This window comes from Aptenodytes patagonicus, chromosome 10 (genome assembly GCF_965638725.1).
Source record: "Aptenodytes patagonicus chromosome 10, bAptPat1.pri.cur, whole genome shotgun sequence".
Classification (NCBI taxonomy): domain Eukaryota; kingdom Metazoa; phylum Chordata; class Aves; order Sphenisciformes; family Spheniscidae; genus Aptenodytes; species Aptenodytes patagonicus.
The window spans coordinates 15223536-15241984 of NC_134958.1; the positions used below are offsets into that span (position 1 = coordinate 15223536).

General features: G+C 62.1%; 3 protein-coding genes across 8 annotated transcripts; 2 read left to right on the top strand and 1 right to left on the bottom strand.

The window, feature by feature from the left end:
• Positions 1–5174: 5174 nt before the first annotated feature.
• ANKRD34C (ankyrin repeat domain 34C) lies at positions 5175–11263 on the top strand. 6 transcript variants are annotated; one of them, XR_012996178.1, is made up of 4 exons: positions 5175–5343; positions 6227–6446; positions 7314–10812; positions 11010–11263. XR_012996178.1 is itself a non-coding variant. In XM_076348184.1 (3 exons), the coding sequence occupies exon 3, from the start codon at positions 7374–7376 to the stop codon at positions 8967–8969; it is 1596 nt and encodes a 531-aa protein (XP_076204299.1). In that variant the 5' UTR covers positions 5175–5343; positions 6227–6446; positions 7314–7373; the 3' UTR covers positions 8970–11263. The 6 variants fall into 6 exon arrangements, 4 of the variants coding, with proteins under 4 accessions (XP_076204299.1, XP_076204300.1, XP_076204303.1 ...); XR_012996179.1 differs by having other exon boundaries at positions 7314–10469; XM_076348184.1 differs by having other exon boundaries at positions 7314–11263.
• Positions 11264–11502: 239 nt separating this feature from the next.
• On the top strand, positions 11503–14504 carry TMED3 (transmembrane p24 trafficking protein 3). The gene is made up of 3 exons (XM_076348189.1): positions 11503–11670; positions 12302–12550; positions 13144–14504. Exons 1-3 carry the CDS (start codon positions 11503–11505, stop codon positions 13378–13380), a joined length of 654 nt encoding a protein of 217 aa, XP_076204304.1. The 3' UTR covers positions 13381–14504.
• A 1543-nt stretch (positions 14505–16047) lies between these two features.
• Positions 16048–18403, bottom strand: LOC143165005 (gonadotropin-releasing hormone II receptor-like). The gene is made up of 4 exons (XM_076348190.1): positions 18349–18403; positions 17337–17890; positions 16696–16900; positions 16048–16502 (listed from the first exon to the last, which is right to left on the bottom strand). Exons 1-4 carry the CDS (start codon positions 18389–18391, stop codon positions 16048–16050), a joined length of 1257 nt encoding a protein of 418 aa, XP_076204305.1. The 5' UTR covers positions 18392–18403.
• Between the last annotated feature and the right edge of the window lie 46 nt (positions 18404–18449).

Here is an 18449-nt window from a genome sequence, read left to right on the forward strand (position 1 = left end):
CAGAGCCATGATTGCCCCTTGTCTGTCCCTGAGCCTGCACCCACAGCCTCAGCCTCCTGATGCATCACTACAGCCCCTGCTCGAATGCCCCTGGGGATCACAGCTGCACCACACACAAACCAGACAGGCCCATTACGGTCCTAGCAAGCAACTGAAAGCAGCTCCCTCCTCCTCTGGGCTGGGCCAGACCAGACTCTAATTATAACTTCAGAAAGCTGTAATAAATGGGTAAGAGCTGCCCGACAGCTTGTCTGTGGTGAGATATTGCTGGAGTGGCCCAACGAAGCACTCGACATCTCTGCTATGCTTTTCGGTGTCACAGTTGTGTCACCTCCGCCTCTCCCTGCCCTGCCAGGAGGAAGGCACAGTGGGGGAGGAGCCCCTCTGCCAGGGTAAGGGTTCTGGGTACTGGTATCACCCCCGCTGCTGCCCCATGCACGCCAGCAGCACCTCCAGGTCGGTGTCCAGCCCTCTGCAGCCTGCCAGGGCTGTTCGGGCAGGCCTAAGCAGGGCCCAGAGCATGTGTGGGATGGCACCCTGGGCACCCACAAAACCACCTCCCTCTCAGTCTTGCCCTGAACTGGCTGGGTCTGGACACCATCTGGGCACTGCTGCAGCACCGAGGATCGAAGCGAGGGCTCAGAGCCCTTGCACCAGAGCTGCAGCTTCTCCTCCCGCAGCCATCCCTGCCGGCCCCGTTGCCATGGCATCCTCAGGGATGGCACGGATGCTGGTGAGGAAGATGAGGAGGATGAAGGTAGGTGAACAGATCCAGGGGCCCCCTTGCAGCAGGCGGGGGCCATTCCCCTCCCGGGAGGTCCCAGCTCTCCAGGATAACTGGCAGCAGCAGTTCCTGGTGAGCCCTTTGCTCGCTGGCCTTGCCAGCAAGTGGGAAGCCGCACAACGTGCTGAGCTGGTCTTGACAGCACAGGCATCGCCCTGCCCAGGGCTCCGCCGCTGCCCTCCCCGTCCCTCAGCACACCGGCTGGGAGAGCTTCTCCTGTCTGCAGCTCTTACAAGGACATGGGAAGAAATCAGCGCCTGCGGACACTTTGCAGTGGGTTATAAACCGTAAGTGAGCTGAGGGATGCTGCCCCCAGGTCTGCCCCTCCCTCTGTCTCCCTTGCTCTCCTGTCTGATCGTTTTTTGGAGGTCTCAGATCATACTGTTCGCATCTGTGCTAGCAGAGACTGGAGAGTGAGCCACACTGATGCTGGTCCCACAGAGAAGGTGATGTAGAAATGCTCAGTCCAGAAGGACAGCGGTGGTTAAAGCTGAGATGACACAGATGACACTTTCCAGGCATCTCTGCACATCCCCTGCGTTCAGCCAAGCCCCTTCATGTTCACTGCTTCTAGTAAACCAAGGAAGGAGCAGGGATATTCAGCCCAAATCTCCTATTTAACCCATCACCCAATTAAACAAAATCTCCCATTTTAGGCACATCTCATATTCACAGCAACTGAACTTCATACTCGGATCCTGGTGAGCTGGCACTGGGCATGCAGTGCCCAGAGTCCTGGTACCTGGGCAGGGAGCAGGACTGGGATCAGAGCCTGGTGAGTCGGGCAGGAGAGCTGCCTGCGCCTGCCTGCCCCAGATCCCACTGAATCATCAGGGAGTAAACCGCAGCCCCAGGAGCAGCGCAGACATTACTCAGCAAATCATTATGAATAACTAACAGCTCTGAAAAAATGCAACCTGTGATCATGTGCGAATAGGAAGGGGGGCCCATCTCCATTAATCACTCATTATGAATTATTCAACAAAAGAGGAAGCAGAAGGCAAACACAGCAACAATTTGTGCAGAAAGAGGGTGCTGAGGGTTATCATCAGCACTCAGCCCCCTCCACAGCCACCCCCAGGCCATGGTCCCAGCAGCGCAGCCCTGACAAAGCTCTCCCCAGCCGGCATGAGGGCAGCCAGCATCCAGCCCTGCCTCCAGAGCGAACCGCGGGCAGCCTGCGGGCAGCCCTGCCTCCGCATAGCCTTGCCGTGGCAGTTCCTCTTCGGACAGACAGCCGATGGGGAGATGGAGCCGGCGTCACCGTGCTCGTCCCTCCCTGCTGGGAGCAGAGCTAGGGCATCTCCTACCCCACGGACACTTGGAAGCTGGTGAGTTTGGGCTGGTGGAGCAGGAAAGCAAACTCTCAGGTCTGAACATCTGCAAGGAAAGGTTATTCCTGCTGTCCAGCCAGGAACAGCACCGGCAGCACCGCAGCCACCTCGGCAGTGTGTGGGAGAGCCTGGCGCTGCGGCAGGGAGCCGGCCTGGGCTCTGGCACAGGGACGATAACTAACAGGAACTGCAAAGTAGGCAGAAGAGGAAAGGTCGTTTGCAGGTAGGGGGGTGTCAGCTCCCCATCACTTGTTGCCTACGCTCTCCTAATCGAGAGGAGAGCTACCAGGAGGGGTCATTAGAGCCTCGAGAAGGTTGCGTGTGACTCACGGCGTCTCGGCAGCCCTCTGCTTCCAGCCACGTCCGGCTCTTTCTGTGTAGCAGCTCATGCTGCACGCTGGGAACAAGCAACCCCCTCATTTTGAAACAGCCCCGCCAAACCTTTCAATGAAGCTGCTGGCAGATCTCCTGGCCTCCAGGATGTGGCCAGCCCAGGCACTGCAGGAAGAACCCACAGATGGGAGATGTGGCCCCTCCAGCCCAGGCCCCTGAGCATGGCCACCCGACCGAGGGGCTGGTTTCCACCTGCTTGGGGTCATTTCTGTCATCTCTGCCTGTACCAAGGCTGCAGCTTTTGTCCCTGATGACCCAATGGCAAGACCCAAGGCAAAGGCAGGACAGAGCAGATAGACTGCTTTTTGGTATTGCATAAATTAGTTATAAATTGTCAATCATTTATGTAATCCCACATTACAAAGGTATGTTTGGTGAGAAGCCACAGGCAGTGCCGTGAGGCAGGAGCACCAGCTCCACTCCAGAAGTACCTCCAGGTGGGCACAAGTGGCCCTGCACATATGACTGTCCGGTCCAGGCACCCACTCCTGACATCTCTGATGCCCCAGGACTTTCCCTCTTCCCCCACTGCTCCCTCCCTCGTTGTGGCTGTCCCTTACCCATCCCTTGGTTCCCCAGGCCCCGGGGCAGGTGTGTGAATTCCCCCCTCGACCGGGCACAAGCACACCTGCTTCGCGCTGGGGTGCTGTGGCGGCTTTCTCCGGTGCTGAAGAACAAATCCCCACTCCCAGGCAGAGTCTGTGCTCATCCTGCCAAGGCAACTTGTCTGGTTCTAAATTTGTTTTTTTAAGTAGAGCTTTTCTACAAATAATCTGGTGTGCGTGCATGCATCTGAAAATGAATGGACAAACACATATATTTTCAGAGTTTATATGGCCAATTTAGCAAGCTACCGAGAAGTGTCTGCCTCACTGGAGTTAGCAAAGAAGCTGCCATAAGGTTTTCCTAAATGCTTGCTAATGTAATAAGACCTACTTCATTTCTCTGCTAGCTCTGATTATTATTCTTATTATCATCTTTTACCAAAGAAGATTGCAATTTTAGATTATATTTTAGTAATCACAAGAGAAATTTCCCCTAATGTTAATCTAATCTAAGAGAGTGCTATGATAAATACCGTTACAGGCAGCGGTAGTCTGCTAATTTAGAGAGCCATGTGTAACATTGTGTTTATTGTGCATTTACGACCATTTCCCCACCTTCCACCCAATTACCTGTTTCTGCTGGGACCAGCAGCCAATCTTCTCAGCAGCCACAGAGTCAAATGGGCTGGAGCCTGCAGAAAAGTGGGGTTTTGCACAGATGAGAGATTCGGGGACCAGAGAGGTCTGCCCAGGGACAGCAGAAAAGCGCTGGTCCTGGTAACTTTGGAACGACACTGAGGGGGTCTTTGTGCCCTGGAGAGCAGCACACAGGGACTCCGGCTTCCCCCTGCACAGCACAGAGCACTCTGGTACCCGAGATGTGCACTCAGACCACAGTGTCATTAACATTGGAGGGCACCTCAGGGGGTCTCTAGTCTGCCCCCCTGCTCCAAGGGGGGTCAGCTGTGGGCTCCGACCAGTTTGCTCATGGCTGGGTCGCACTGGGTCTGGAAACCCCCACCCACCCAGACAGAGACAGCACAGCCTCTCTGGGGAGCCCACGCCAGTGGCCAGTGCCAGTGACACCTGGGCACTGTAACACCCACAGGGCACAAGGCATCGCAGCGGGCACAGGGGCACTGGCAGCACAGATGTACCAGCACACGTCCACCCCCAGCGCCTAGGAACACACGTGGCACCAGGGAACACATGTGGCACAGCTCCACACCCCGCATGTGGGGATGCAGACCCACAGGGACATGGGCACTGCCGTGCAGATGCCTGCCTGCACGTGGACACACCCTTGTACATGGGCACACATGCAAATGCACATGTGCAAGGACATACGGACATGGACATACGCACACGGGGATGCAGCCCCACAAAGGGACGCACACCCACAGCACACCCCCACAGACAGGGGCCCGGCACATCCCCCCCCGTGTGCACACGGAGGCACACGCACCACTCTGCACCTGTCACCCACACGCACAGGGACACACCTTGCACACGCACGGGGACACACACCCCCCCGCACACCGGCACGGACACAGACACCTCCGGCGTGTGCACACACACACACCCCGCACCCAGCGCCTGCACACACAAACTCACCCCCACGGACACCGCCCCGACCCACACCCCTGCACACAGACACCCACGCACGGGTGGGCACGGACACTCACACACCTCCCACTCCCGCACACGGACACACGCACGTACCCCACGCTCACGGCCCGGCACGCACACGGACACCCCCGCCCCGCCGCTCCCCGCACCCAGCCGGGGGCGGACGCGCCGCCTCCCCCCCCGCGCCCTCCTCCCCGCGCAGCCCCGGCGCGGGCCGGGCAGCAGCGGGCAGCGCCGGGCGGCAGCGGGCAGACCCGGTGGGTGACACAGCCGCCCGGAGCGCACGTAAGGGACGATGCGGGTGGGGGCGCCGGGGCGGCCGGCGGTGTAGCCCGGCACCGCCACCGGGCACCGATACCGGCACCGGGCGCGGGGAACCGGGCAGCAGGTAGCGGGCCGGGCACGGGGGCGGTGGGCTGCCCCCCCTCCTCGCCCCCCCCGCCCCCGGATCAGCACCGCGGACAGGGGCCGGCGGCAGCGGGACCCGGGACGGCCCCGGCGGGGGGGGGGCACCTACGCCGGGGCCCCCGTTCTTCCCGCAGCCGAACGTCGGGCCCTGCGACCCCCGGCGGGCAGCGGGAAAGGACGAGGCTGCACCCGGGCTGGGACCCTCCGGCGGCACCGCGGACCGGGGAACTCGACCGGCGAGGAGGTGGAGGTGAGAGCCGTCAGGGGAGCAACTTTAAAACGAGCCTGCGGGCTCCCCGAGGGGAAGAGGCGGCGGGCAGCTCACGGATACGGCTGCGGGGAGGGGGGCTGACACCGCTTGCGCCTTTGAGGGGGGCCCCCGGTGCGAGCACTTACGGCAGGTCCCAGAGCTGCAGGATCCCCACGTCCTCCGGGGCACGAAGGGCTGGTGGGGAAGGGCAGAGCAGCTTGTGCGCATCACAGGGGAGGCTTTCGGAGAGACATGATGAGCACACACTGCCAAGAGCTCCGGAGCAAACCGGGCAGGTTCAGACGGGCCCCTCGCAGGTGGGGATGCTCCAGGGAAGGGCTGGGCATGGCCTGAGGAGTGGAAACTGCTGCTCACAGCTGGACAGGCAGCAAAGGGCAATGAGAGCGTGCGGCAAGCAGGTGGCAGGGCCCCTGGACACGCTGGCTGAAGGTCTGCTTCTGTGCCTCTGTGACGTTTCCATGGTGCTGGGCATCTGCTGGTCCCTCCAGCACGGCTCTGAGCTGCTACCTCTGCCTTGTGCGTGGAGCCCACTGAGTCTCAGACTGCAGGGGACAGGTGGTGTTCCTCAGGGACACAAGCAGCAGGGCCACAAGGCACTCGGGTTGCATATCATGGCTGTGGAACAATGCGCAGGAGCCTTACCTGGCTGAATTTCCCATAGCCAGCCCATGCCAGGCATTGGCAGGGAAGCACTTGCCAGCAGAGACAATGCCTGTTGATCCTCCTGAGCCAGTCCTGCTGCAGAGACTGCTGTGAGTGGAAGCTGCTCTTACAGCACTCTCCTACACAAGTGGCTCACACCACCATTAAGCAGCATAGGGTTACAGACAGCATGACCACAGCTGCTTCACATTTCCTTCAGCAGTGAGGAAGCAAAGATCATGGTTCCAGCCCAAGAAGCCATGGGAGATGTTCACACTGTCTCCAGTGGCTCTGCATGACAGCCCGAGAGACCTAGAAGACACGGTGGAAACCATTTCAGCATCAGGACCATTCTGATTTCTCTGGCACTTGGGGAAATCAGCTGCATCCAGGCAAATGTCAGCATGGCTACTGGGGAAACAGAGCCAGAAAAGAGCAAGGCAAGATGAACTGAGATGTATTGCCAGGGAGCAGCAAGAGCAGAGCTGCTCCGCAAGGGGAGATGAGCCATAAGCTGAGGGTGACCACCACACAGGCTGGGGGAGAGACCTCATCAGCAGGGCAGGGACAAGTCAGTCACAGGTCCCATCAACAGTGATCGTCAGGCCAAGGCAAGGTGGCAAGTCAGGTCCAAGGTCAACAAGGGAAGTCCAATGAACGAGTCTGGTCTGACAGGGGTGGATGAAGCCTCAGGCACCTTCATAGCTCAAACCAGGACTGGGGGTCTGGGCCAGCATTTAGATAAAGTCCCCAGCCCAGGGGCAGAGGGAGGGTGGGTGGGGGTCTCACATGAGGCTGGTCAGGGCAATTAAGGACAATTGGTGCACTCAGGGCTCTGGCAGCCAAGTCCCCTGGCATGTCTAGAACAGAGGAAGGCCAGAGGCTCTATGGCCAATAGAGAAAATAGTACATCCTAAAGATGAGATTATTGAGAGGGGGCAATGCCAAAAGTAAATGCATGGTACGGCTGTGAGAAGGCAGGACTGAGGCATCTCCCAGCTGGCAAAGATCAGCTCTTTCTCCCCAGGAGATCCCTGAGGCGAGCAAGCCTTTCCTCCCACTGCCGCTCACCTGTCTTGCACTCCAGGCACCCCCATGGTCAGCAGGAGACCCTGTGTGCAGGGGGCTGTGGTGCTGCACACGGGCAGGGGGGATGGCTTTGGGGGGCTCCTAGTGCCACAGGGTGGGGTGGATGTGATCAGAGAGGCAGGGGGATGCGGAGCAGTGCTAAGAGCATGACACCCCCAGGAAGGCAGGGCAGAGGTGAGAGCCAGGGCTGAGGAGCAAGCCTCACCTCTCCTTCACAGTTCCTTCCACAGCTGCCGGCCAACGCTGTCTTTGCCCACCAGTAAGCAGCAGCCGGTGCCATGGATGAGGTGACGGAGCTGGAGATGGGGGGGAACTCCCTCCTGAAGGCAGTGTGGCTCGGCCGGCTCCGGCTGACCCGGCTGCTGCTGGAAGGGGGGGCTTACATCAATGAGAGCAACGAGAAAGGGGAGACTGCCCTGATGGTGGCCTGCATCACCAAGCACGTCGACCAGCAGAGCATTAACAAGGCCAAGATGGTGAAGTACCTGCTGGACAACAGAGCCGACCCCAACATCCAGGACAAGTCCGGGAAAACAGCCCTCATGCATGCCTGCATCTGCGGTGCCGGGGGGGACGTTGTGTCCCTGCTGCTGGAGAACGGGGCAGACCCCAGCCTGGAGGACCACTCGGGAGCATCAGCTCTGGTCCACGCCATCAATGCCGATGACAAGGACGTGCTGCAGCACCTCCTGGATGCCTGCAAGGCCAAAGGGAAGGAGGTGATCATTATCACCATGGACAAATCGGCCTCTGGCACCAAGACTGCCAAGCAGTACCTGAACGTTCCCCCCTCGCTGGAGTTCAAGGAGAGGGCCCCCCCCGAGGCGTGCACAGCACCCTCCAGCGCCCACCTGAAAACTCCCGTCTCAGCACCTTCCCCCACTGAGAAGGAGAGCGGCATCTTTGGCCCACATCCATCACAACCCGGGGACACCCCCTCTGCCAGGGCTGCCGACGAGCCCCCCTCCCCGGGACAGAGAGCTGGCATGGCCAGGAGAGCCCGCCTGCCCCAGCTGAAACGGCTGTGGTCAGAGCCGTGGGGTCTGGTTGCGCCCTCGGTCCTGGCGGCCTCCATGCACCACGACGACACGCAGGTCTGTGCGGATGATGAGGTGATCATGGGCATCGGTGACCTCTCACTCTCCAAAAAGTCTCCACTCACCCGGAGCGGCAGCAGCAAGAGCAAGGACCCCTCTCTCTTCCCCCCGGTAGACAAGCAGGCTCTGAGGACACTGCCAGCCCCTGGGCCACTGGTGAGGAAAGCAGCCTACGAGAAGAGCCAGACTGCCCACCAGCGCCTGCCCCGAAGGAGCACAGTCCCCGAAGAGCCAGAAAGCGTCAGCTTCGCTGCTACCGGCTCGGCCACGGTGATGGATGCGCTGCACTGGCGGAGGCTGGGCACCGAACACTACGACTGTGACCCCCAGCTTTCCAGCATCCCCAGCCCAGCCGAGGCAGGGAAGGTGCCGTCAGAGAGGAGGAAGCTCAGTGGCTCCCACCTGGCCTTGCTGGGCAGCTCGCGGGAGTCCCTGGACAGCATTGCCAGCACATCACCCGGGACTGTCCGGTGCCGACCCCCTGGTTTGCTGGAGAGGCGAGGGTCCGGGACCCTGCTGCTGGACCACATCTCCCACACAAGACCAGGATATCTGCCCCCCCTGAACGTGAACCCCAACCCCCTGATCCCCGACATCGGCTCCAACAGCAAAACCTCCTCCCTGCTTGCTGCTGGCTTGAAGTCCCTAGTACCCATCGCTCCCAGCTCGCCCAGACGGGGCGACTTGAGAGCCAAAAGGAAGCTTCTCCGGAGACACTCCATGCAAGTAGAGCAGATGCGGCAGCTCTCTGATTTCGAGGAAATAGTGGCCCAGTAGCTGTGTCACCGTTCTTTCCCAGGAAGGTTATCAAATCAGTGCTCTCCCTGCAGAAACATGACAGTTCCCGCACCGAGTGGTCACCCAGCTCTGGGGAAGTGCTGGGGAAGCGCTGGCTGCCGTGGGGATCAGACCTGGGCCCCGGGGGTGAATCAGGAGGTTCCTGCTCCCACTTGCCAGAGCTGTAAGGAGAGCCCAGGCATCCAGCCCAAACAGCTGAAGTGTCTCTCTTGTACTCTTCATTCACTTCTGGACTTTTCCCCAGGAGTGAATACCTGAGGGATCTGATCCCAGACCACTTGAGATCATCAGGCTTCGCACGAAGGCTCCTGCCTGCAGTTCACTTACTCCTCATTATTTACAATCCATTTTTCTTCCATCCCGCTCGTTCTGACACAGAAACCCATCCGGAGCCCCACGCCAGGGAGCCATGGGGCTGATGTGTTTGTAAAGTGCCTACCAGGAAGGAAAGGAGCTTAATGCTGCGCGAGGTTGGAAGAGCAGAAATACCCCTCCCTAACAACTGAATGTATTGGTACCCTCACTGTGCTGGAGAGGGAGACAATTCTCTGCCTCAGAGATTTCCAAGCACTTTGAAACTCCGGAGGCTGAGCTAACCCTGTTACTGCTGCAACCCGATGCCTTCAGTGGGCCTGGACTGGGAACAGATTTGTCTCTGAAGCGACCAAGGTTCAGGGGCATTTCCCACCACACTGAGCAACTCCAAGCACTGAATTCCTGGGCAGGGAGCGCTCCCAGCTTGTCTGCGTGGGAAGTTTCTGCCAACGATGCGGGAGCAAGGATGCCAAGTTGCCAAGGATGGCACACAGTGAGCATCAGGGGTTCATCCCAGCAGGGGAAAGCTGAAGGCACAGCACTGCAGCCAGGATCCTCTCTCCTGCTGACCCCGCTGCAACAACAGTCCTTTGGGGCCGAAGCAGAGCTGAACGAGGGTGGGTGGCTGCATGCAGGCAGGAGGACAGGGCAGCCACGGGATGGGTCTGCATGGCGTTGGTGTCTGCGGCAGCTCTCTGCACAGCACCATCCTGATGCAGCGTGAGTCCGAGCCAGAAAATGCATCTGCACGGCTGGAGGTGGGGGTGCGACTGTGATTCCTTCCTGGTGCACAGGGACCCGGGTGCCCAGCCCTGCAGACAGGGCCGTGCGGCACCCCGCCGCGGGACTGGGCCTGCACCGGCAGCATGTGGCAGCTTTGCAGCATCAGGGCAGCGAGACCATGCACCGCTGGCCCCCTCCCACCCCTACCTGCATGGCCCCAGCCTCAGCCAGGCACTAGCCAGTGGTGGAGAGCACTCCTCACCCCGCGCTTAGTTGGGACCATGGGCTGGATGTGTGCCGTAGCTGCCATCAGTCTCAGCCAAACCCACCATACGGAGCCGGAGGCGAAGAGGAAACAGCCCACGGCCCTGTGCCGCTGACTCGGCGAGCATTTTGGATCTGCAGCCTACCCTGAACGTTGTGCCACTCGTACGAGGCCAAGTGAGAACAACTCCCGTGGGTTTATTCAATGAAGTCTCAGTGTCCTGACGCCCACCGCACAGGCAGCGTTGCTTTGACAAGCGAGTGGCAGCAGTCTCACCCCACTGGGGCTGATGTTGGGTTCTGCCCTTGCCTCAATCAGCCCAGCACACGCTTCCATCCGTCCTACCAAAACAGGTGGTGACGAGCCGGTTCCTGGCCCAGAACATTAACCGCCTTTCTCCAGGCTGTTGCAAAACTTTGCACAGTTCCTGCACAAAGCAGAGTCACAGTTTGGTTTTAGCTGCACAGGAATGTTCTCTGAAAGTACATTTTAGATTTAAATATGCTATTTAGAGCAAAGGTGGGTTTATATTTTTACAGCCTTAAAGTTTATACTTTCTGTAGGTCAAATGTCTTATAGATTGAATTTCAGGCATATTTTCCCTATAACGGTGACGTTTGTCTTTATATTTTAAAGTGTGGAATTTTAAATCCCGTAGTTCGCCTTTTCCGTTCATGTCTAAATATTCCGATATTCTGCGTTTGTCTTTTTTTAAGCAACATTTGACGCCTTTAGCCAGCGATCGGAGATCGGGTGCCTGCGGGATGCGGGTCACCTGTTAGGAGCTTCCTGCGTTCTGTGCATTGGACCGGGGAATGTGAGCAGCGCTTCTCTACGGGAATATTTTCATGCATTTATTTAAATGAGTGCGTATAGGTGTAAGCAGGCAGGTGTTGGAGGATGATGTCGTGTAACAGTATAGACTTTTTATATTATCACTCTATTAATAAAGAGCTCAGCGTTGGCCTGAGAGCCGCCGTGCGGGGTCCCGCGGCACCGGCCACCCTCCGCTACAGCCGCCCGGGGGTGCCCGGCCCCGACGGCCCCGGAGGCGGGGCGGCGCCGCAGCCCGGCCGCGCCCGGGGCCGCCCCCAGCGGAAGCGCCGCCGGTGCCGGTGCCGGGCGGGCGCCACGTCAGGCGGGGCGGGGCGGGGCGGAGCCGGGTGGGAGCGGGGCCGGAGCGGAGCGGAGCGGCGCGGCGCGGGCGGGATGCGGGTTGGGATGCGGGTTGGGATGCTGGCGCTGGCGGTGCTGCTGTGCGCGCTGCGGGCCGGCCGGGCCGGCGGCACCGAGCTGACCTTCGAGCTGCCCGACAGCGACAAGCAGTGCTTCCACCAGGAGCTGGAGCGCGGCCTCAAGTTCACGCTGGACTACCAGGTACTGCCCTGCCCGCGCCCCTGCCCGCACCCCTGCCCCTGCTTGTGCCCATCGCCCTCTGCCCGTACCCCCGGCGACGTGCCCCTGCCCATGTTCCCCCACCCCTGCCTGTGCCCCTGCCCTTACCTGTGCCCCCCTGCCCGTGCCCCTGCCTGTGCCCCTGCCCTTACCTGTGCCCCCCTGCCCGTGCCCCTGCCATGCCCCACAGAACCCCAGGCAGGGCTGCAACTGTACCTCTCCCGTGCACCCCCCATCCCCCCCCGTGCTGCACCAGGAGATGTTCCCAGCCCTGGCCCTGTGCCTGGTAGTGCCCACCTCAGAGCCAGTACTGGGATGTGCCCACAGCGGCCATAGGAGCCCCTGACCCAGCCATCAGGGCTGTCTCCCTGTCCAGGCACCCCACCTGAGCTCTGGGCACCCCACCTGAGCTGCAGGCACCAGAGGACACAGCTTCCCCTGGGGCTCTCCCAGCCCGGGCCCCTGTCCCATGGCGGGCAGCCATGGGCATGGCGCCTGCTCGCTGAGGGCACGGCTGTGCACACAGGCATGGGGCCAGGCAGAGCTGCTCCCTCCAGGGTGGAAGGCTCTCGCCATGCGTTTCAGCAGGTGTCGCCTGCATCTCCTTGTGCAGGTGATCACCGGGGGACACTACGACGTAGACTGCTATGTGGAGGACCCCAATGGCAGGATGATCTACAAGGAGACCAAGAAGCAGTACGACAGCTTCCCGCACCGCACTGAAGTCAAGGGCGTCTACACCTTCTGCTTCAGCAACGAGTTCTCCACCTTCTCCCACAAAACCGTCTACTTCGACTTCCAGGTGGGCGATGAGCCACCGATCCTGCCCGACATGAGCAACCGTGTCACTGCCCTGACACAGGTGGGTCACTGCATGCTGCCACGGGAGGAAGGTCATGCCGTAGCTCCCGCTTGTGGCCAAACAGCCCCACAGGATGGCAGTTAGGGGCTTGTCCACCTTCCCCTCTGCCAAATGCAGAAGTGCCAACTGCCAGCCAACCGCTCTGCTGTGTGCAGGCCACGTACTCCTCCCAGCAGCATGGGCAGAGAGGGACAGGGAGGGCTGCTCTGGGTCTGAACCTCCCCCCAGCCTGAGCACCCAGTTTCCATCCCGCACAAGGGAAGTGCAGCAAAGCTTTTCCATCCCTTGGTGTGAGCGCACAGGGATGGCTGCACCCTGGGCTGGGACCCAGACCCTGCCCTTGGCCCCCAGCGCCTCAGCAGGTCTCTCAGTTGTGCCACAGTGCTCACAGCAGGCTCCATCCACCAGCCAGTCTCCAGCGTTGCCCCTTTGAGCAGAACCGCTCTTGGGTCGGGGTTGGCAGAGACCCAGCAGCACAGGGCGCTGCTGTCCTGCTCTCGGGTGCCCCAGCACAGTCCTCAGCTCCCTCGGCCACAAGTGCCAGGCCCGAGCTGTGCTGCGTCAGGAGTAATGGAGCATGCTTGTCTCCCCAGATGGAGTCCGCCTGCATCACCATCCACGAGGCTCTGAACACGGTGATCGACTCCCAGACTCACTACCGCCTGCGGGAAGCGCAGGACCGGAGCAGAGCTGAAGACCTCAACGGACGGGTCTCGTACTGGTCGGTCGGGGAAACCCTCATCCTCTTTGTGGTCAGCATTGGGCAAGTGATGCTGCTTAAAAGCTTCTTCACCGAGAAGAGACCCGGCAGCAGTAGTGCCAGCACCTAAAGCCGCAGCTGTTCTGTGCCCAAACTGCAGGGGGGAGCGGGCAGGCAGCGTTCTCCTGGGTCACGCTTTACCTCTGTTTTTCACAAGGTGCTGCTGTGGGGAGGTGGCTGGGGGGGAGCAGGGGATGATTGCTGAGCCAGATGGAAAATGGTCACTCAAGCACCTGCATCCCCTGGCCAATCCCCCCAGCATCACCTTCCGCTTTGCCTTCGCCTGCCCTGCGGCCCCGTCCCCTCACCCGGCCAGTCTGTCCCCGCTCACCAGCTCCACCGGGGAAGCGGGTGGGCATGCTGGGGTTTGGCATCAACACTCTGGCCCCTTGTCTGACACCTGGTGCACCTTCAGAGCTCAATGTAACTGTAAGGTGCAGCCTGGCATCCGGCAAGGCCACGCACTGTCCATGCACACCCAGCAGGGCAGGGAGCTCTGCCCAGGCTGGTGAGGGGATGGGGCAACGCTGACCCACCCAGTGCCCACCTCCCGAGCGCTCCTGCACTGAGCCAAGTGCTGTTAGCCTGGAGGAGAGCTGCCCTGTGGGCTGTGGGCTCTGTGCCTGCAGGCAGAGGAGGGGTGAGCACAGCTCCTCTTTTTTCCCCGGGGCAGGCAGGGCGCTCCCTGCAGCAGGGCCAAAGCTGGCAGCAGCATCCCAGGAGCCACCGGCTCAAAAACGGAGGTGAGGTTTCAGCAGGGGCTTTTTGCTTGGTGATTTCCTTTGCTTTGCAGCTTGCAGAGCCCTGTCCTTACAGCGAAGCATTTCCCAGGCCCTTCTCTGCTGCAGGAGCAAGTGGCATGCCCCATACAAGATGGTATTTTCATACTTATATGAGTCCATGCCTGGGTCTGTACCCAGTAGACAGCGGGAGCAGGCACAGCTCGGCCCCACCCGTGCTAAGGAAGGCCCATCCCTGACCCAGCAGCAGCAAGGATGCCCCACACCCCTGGGACTGCAGCCACGTTCCCTGGAGCCCCACAAAGCAGAAACCCCTGCAAGAGCCCTGGGGAGACCAGTGTGCCAGCTGCCACAGCCGCCAGCCCTCAAGCAGGTGCGGGATCACTCCTCCAGAGCCAGAGCAGCACCGCTGGCATTTTACTTTGCCACTTCGTAATAAACCCCTGTGACTGTGGTTCGCGCTGCCGTTATTGGGCACCGCTCCCAGGATGGACAGCCAGGTATGGCCACAGCCACTGCCGAGCTGACCGTCCCTGCCTGCAACAGGCCCTGCCTGTTCCTGCCTCATCAGGCACTTGACCCCCCAGCACTCTGCAGACAGGCTCGGCACCCGCCAGGGTGATGCCGGTCTCCCTCCTGGCCCTTGGCAGACTCCTGTTGAGGAGGAGACGTTTTGGTGCAGCCAGTTACCGCAGCCCTCCCCTGCTGCCTGCCTGTGCAGCCCTGCCATGCACCGGCTGAGCATGCTCCTGGCACAGGACCAGATGCCAGAGCCAGGGAGACCCCGGTGGCAGGAGCAGCTCTCCCAGCCATCCCCTTGCTGACGCAGCCAGCTCATGCACGAGGCTGTGCTGTCAGCGGGGGCTTCCCCGGGGCTACAGGCAAATTCTTAGGTCTGGGTCCTGCCTGGTAGCGGGGACCAAAGCGGGCAAGGGAGCCTAGTGACCCACTGCAGCAAAGCAGGGAGCCCTGGGCAGATGCTGTCTGGAGTCGGCCTCTTGCTTCAGTCCTGGCTCCAGCAAACCCCAGCTCTGCTGGTAACACTTCCCTGAGGCCAGGGGGATGCCAGGGCATTTCCCATGAGCCACTCCTCACCCCTGGCATTGCTCCCGGTGCCACGGGGAGGGCTTAGACCAGCTGCTGCGGGGCGCAGGGGGGAAGTGAGGGGCCCAGGCACCCACAGCCCCTGCTCGAGGCCCAGGGCTGCAGTCCCATCCTCACCTCCCCAGCCTTTCCTGGCTCCCGTGGCAGCGCTGGCCTTGGGGCAGTTGCTGCGCAGCCAGGAGCAGCCAGGCCCCTATGCCTCTCAATGACCTTCATCAGGAGCCGAGAGCTCCTGTTTCAAGCAGAGCCGCCAGCGGGTGCAAGGCTGCTGCAAGCAGCGTGGCGCCCTGGGACTGCTGCCAGCTCAGCTCCATGAGCAGGGACCAGCCATGCATCCCACCGGGGCCAGGAGCCCCACGGGGACAAACAGCCCCAGCAGCCACTGTAGAGAGGGCAGCACCCAACCCTGGCCAATGTGCGGGACACCCTTGGAGCTGCCCCTCTCTGGGGGCCCTGGGACCACCCAATGGCAGGGACAAGAGCAGCCAGGACCGGCTCCGGACCAGCCACCCCCAGGGCCAGTGGGTTGGGCCTCCCACGCAGTCCGTCCCCAGCAGCACTGGCTCTGGGGATCCCAGCACTGGCCCAGCTCATGGCTGGGGACACAGGCAGCACAGGAGGTGGCTGTGGGACACTTTATTGCTGTGCTGGGCTCTGCTCCAGCAGCTCTGCAGGGTTTGGCAGGCACAGAGAGCGGAGAGGGGACCGAGGGGCTCACACCGGCCCTGCAGCCTGCAGAGGCGCTTTGGGGCATGGGAAAAGAGTGGCAGCAGCCCTGTCCCTGCTAGGCCCATCCTGCCCTCGCTGTACTGCTGCCGGTCTCCTCCCACCCACAGCCTCGGTGCCTGCTGAACACCCCGGGGCATCCCCATGGGCACGGGGCCGTGCCTGGCTCACAGGGAGCTGCTCTGGCAGGAGCCAGCCCCAGCGGGCAGCCCCGGCTCGGCAGGCACCCGCCACCCCCGCACCCCTGGGATGCCCCGCTTGGGCGGCAGGGAGGAGGCCGAGCAGCGGAAGGAGCCGGTGGCTGGGGAGGGTGGCTGGGGCTCGGGGCTGTGCCCGCAGGGGCAGCCCCAGCCCCTCCGGAAGGGGATGGTGAAGAGCCCATAGGTGATGGGGTCCAGGCACGCATTGAAGAGGCCAAAGATGAAGAGGATGTGGGTGAGGGCCGGCGAGACCCTCTTATCCATGGCCCGTGGGCAGAACCAGTACCACAGCCCCAGCAGGTAGTAGGGGGTCCAGCAGAGGATGAAGGAGGAGACGATGACCAGGCTCATCTTCAGCATGCGCAGCCGTGCCCGCGGGATGTTGTTCCTGGAGCACCGCAGCGACACATCTCGGGAGGAGACTGAGAGGGGGCATGGCCCATGAGTGGGGGACGCTTAGCAGCCTGGCTGGGACAGGGACCCCATGCTCTGAGGGAGGGCTGGGGGGGTCCCTGCACAGCCCCAGCCAGGGCTCCCCCCTGCTCCCTCCCTCCCAGGGTCCCTGCAAAGGTCCCCGGGCATGGGGACATGGCAGCCTGGTGCCCAGGCACTCACAGAGGCTCGAGCCCATGCGCCGGGAGATCTCCAGGAGGATGCGTGTGTAGCAGCAGACCATGATAAGCAGCGGCAGCAGGAAGAGGCAGGCAAAGCCGAGCATGTTGTAGAGGGTCTCATGCCAGGGCTGGGGGAAGCTGCCCCGCGTGGTGCACTGAGTGAAGTTGTGCGGTGGGTGGAGGGTGACCGTGCGGAATAGGAACAGCTGGAGGCAGAGCAGAGGTGGGACGGCGGTCCCCTCCCCGGGGCCGCAGGGTGACGGGGGCTCCATGCCTCCCAAAGGAAGGGCACCAGGGTCCCGAGCCAGGGACCACTGGAGCCACAGGGTCAGACCCTGCCCGCGGGAGTGGGACCTGCAGTGCCAGCTCTGCTCTGCGCTCCTGGGGGGGGGGTGAGGCACACAGTGGGGAGGGGGGCAGAGCTGGGTGGAGGGGACACGCTGCCACAGCCCCACCTTCGCTGCCCAGCTCGGCTGCCTCTCCTCCAAGCCCTCTCCATCCCCATTCTGCAGGGCTCACGGCAGCACCAGCCCTGGGAGCAACCCCAGCCGGCATAGCCGGGTACCCTGGGAGCCGACACAGGGGCCGGGCAGGTGTCTGCTGCGGGGCACGGGGCCAGAGAGGAGCCCTGGGGACGGGTACCTGCGGCACCGAGAGCCCTGCGCTGAGGAGCCAGGCAACGTAGAGCATGATGCGGTTCCTCTTCCGGGCGCGGGCGATGGCCAGCGGGTGCAGGATGGCAGCCTGCCGGTCCAGGCTGATGACGACGGTGACGAAGGCAGAGGCGTACATGGCCAGCAGCCGGAGGTACATGAGGAGGCGGCAGGCCAGGTCGCCCGCCCGCCACTGCAGCGTGATGTTCCAGATGGCATCCAGCGGCATCACCGCCACCGTCACCAGCAGGTCAGCGGCGGCCAGGTGCAGCAGCAGCAAGCGGATGTGGGAGCGCCGGCCGCTCCGTCGGCCCCCCGCCACCCGCAGCACTGCCAGGTTGCAACCGGCGGAGAGGGCGAAGAGGGCGAAGGTGACGGCCACACGGGCCTGGGCAGCAGGGGAGAAGGTGGGCAGCCGCAGGGGCTCCTCGCCGCCCTCGGCCTGGGGGCTCCAGGCGCAGCCCTGCTCCAGGGGGGGCAGGCTGCCAGGGGGCTCCACGCTGGTGTTCCCCACTGCAGGGTCTGGGTCCAGATGGCCCCTTCCTGCCGCAACAGGCAGACAGGCAGCGGCAGCCTGCCTGGAGGGGGCCCTGGGGTGGGGGCTCCGGGGGGGGACAGGCCATGCTCAGCATAGGAGGCCCCGTCCCCTGGAGCCCTGCTCCCTGCCCAGGGCCATGGTGCCTGCACCACAACCCTTACCCCAGCTCACTGCGTTCCTGTCTTCAGCTGCTCTCTGCATCCCCACTGCTCCTCCAGAGCCCCCAGCAGCCCCCCAAGCTCCCCCACACCCTATAGCACTATGAGGGTCTTTGGCACCAAGCAGGGCAGAGGGAGACAGTCTCAGCTGACCCCAACCCCCCACCTACCCAGGCCATTCCTGCTGCCCATCTACCCCGCACCCCAGAGCATCCCTCGTGGTCCTGCATGGGGATGGAGACCCTCCCAGCCCAATTCCAGAGCCCCTGGGGGACCAGACGCCCCGCTCCCCGCACCCACCTCACCTCCAGCCAGGGTGTCCCACCCAGCACTGCCCAGCCGGGCCATGTCAGGGCTACTGCTCACACGCTGCCGGGTCTCCGCACTGAGGGCTCCTGCATCCATG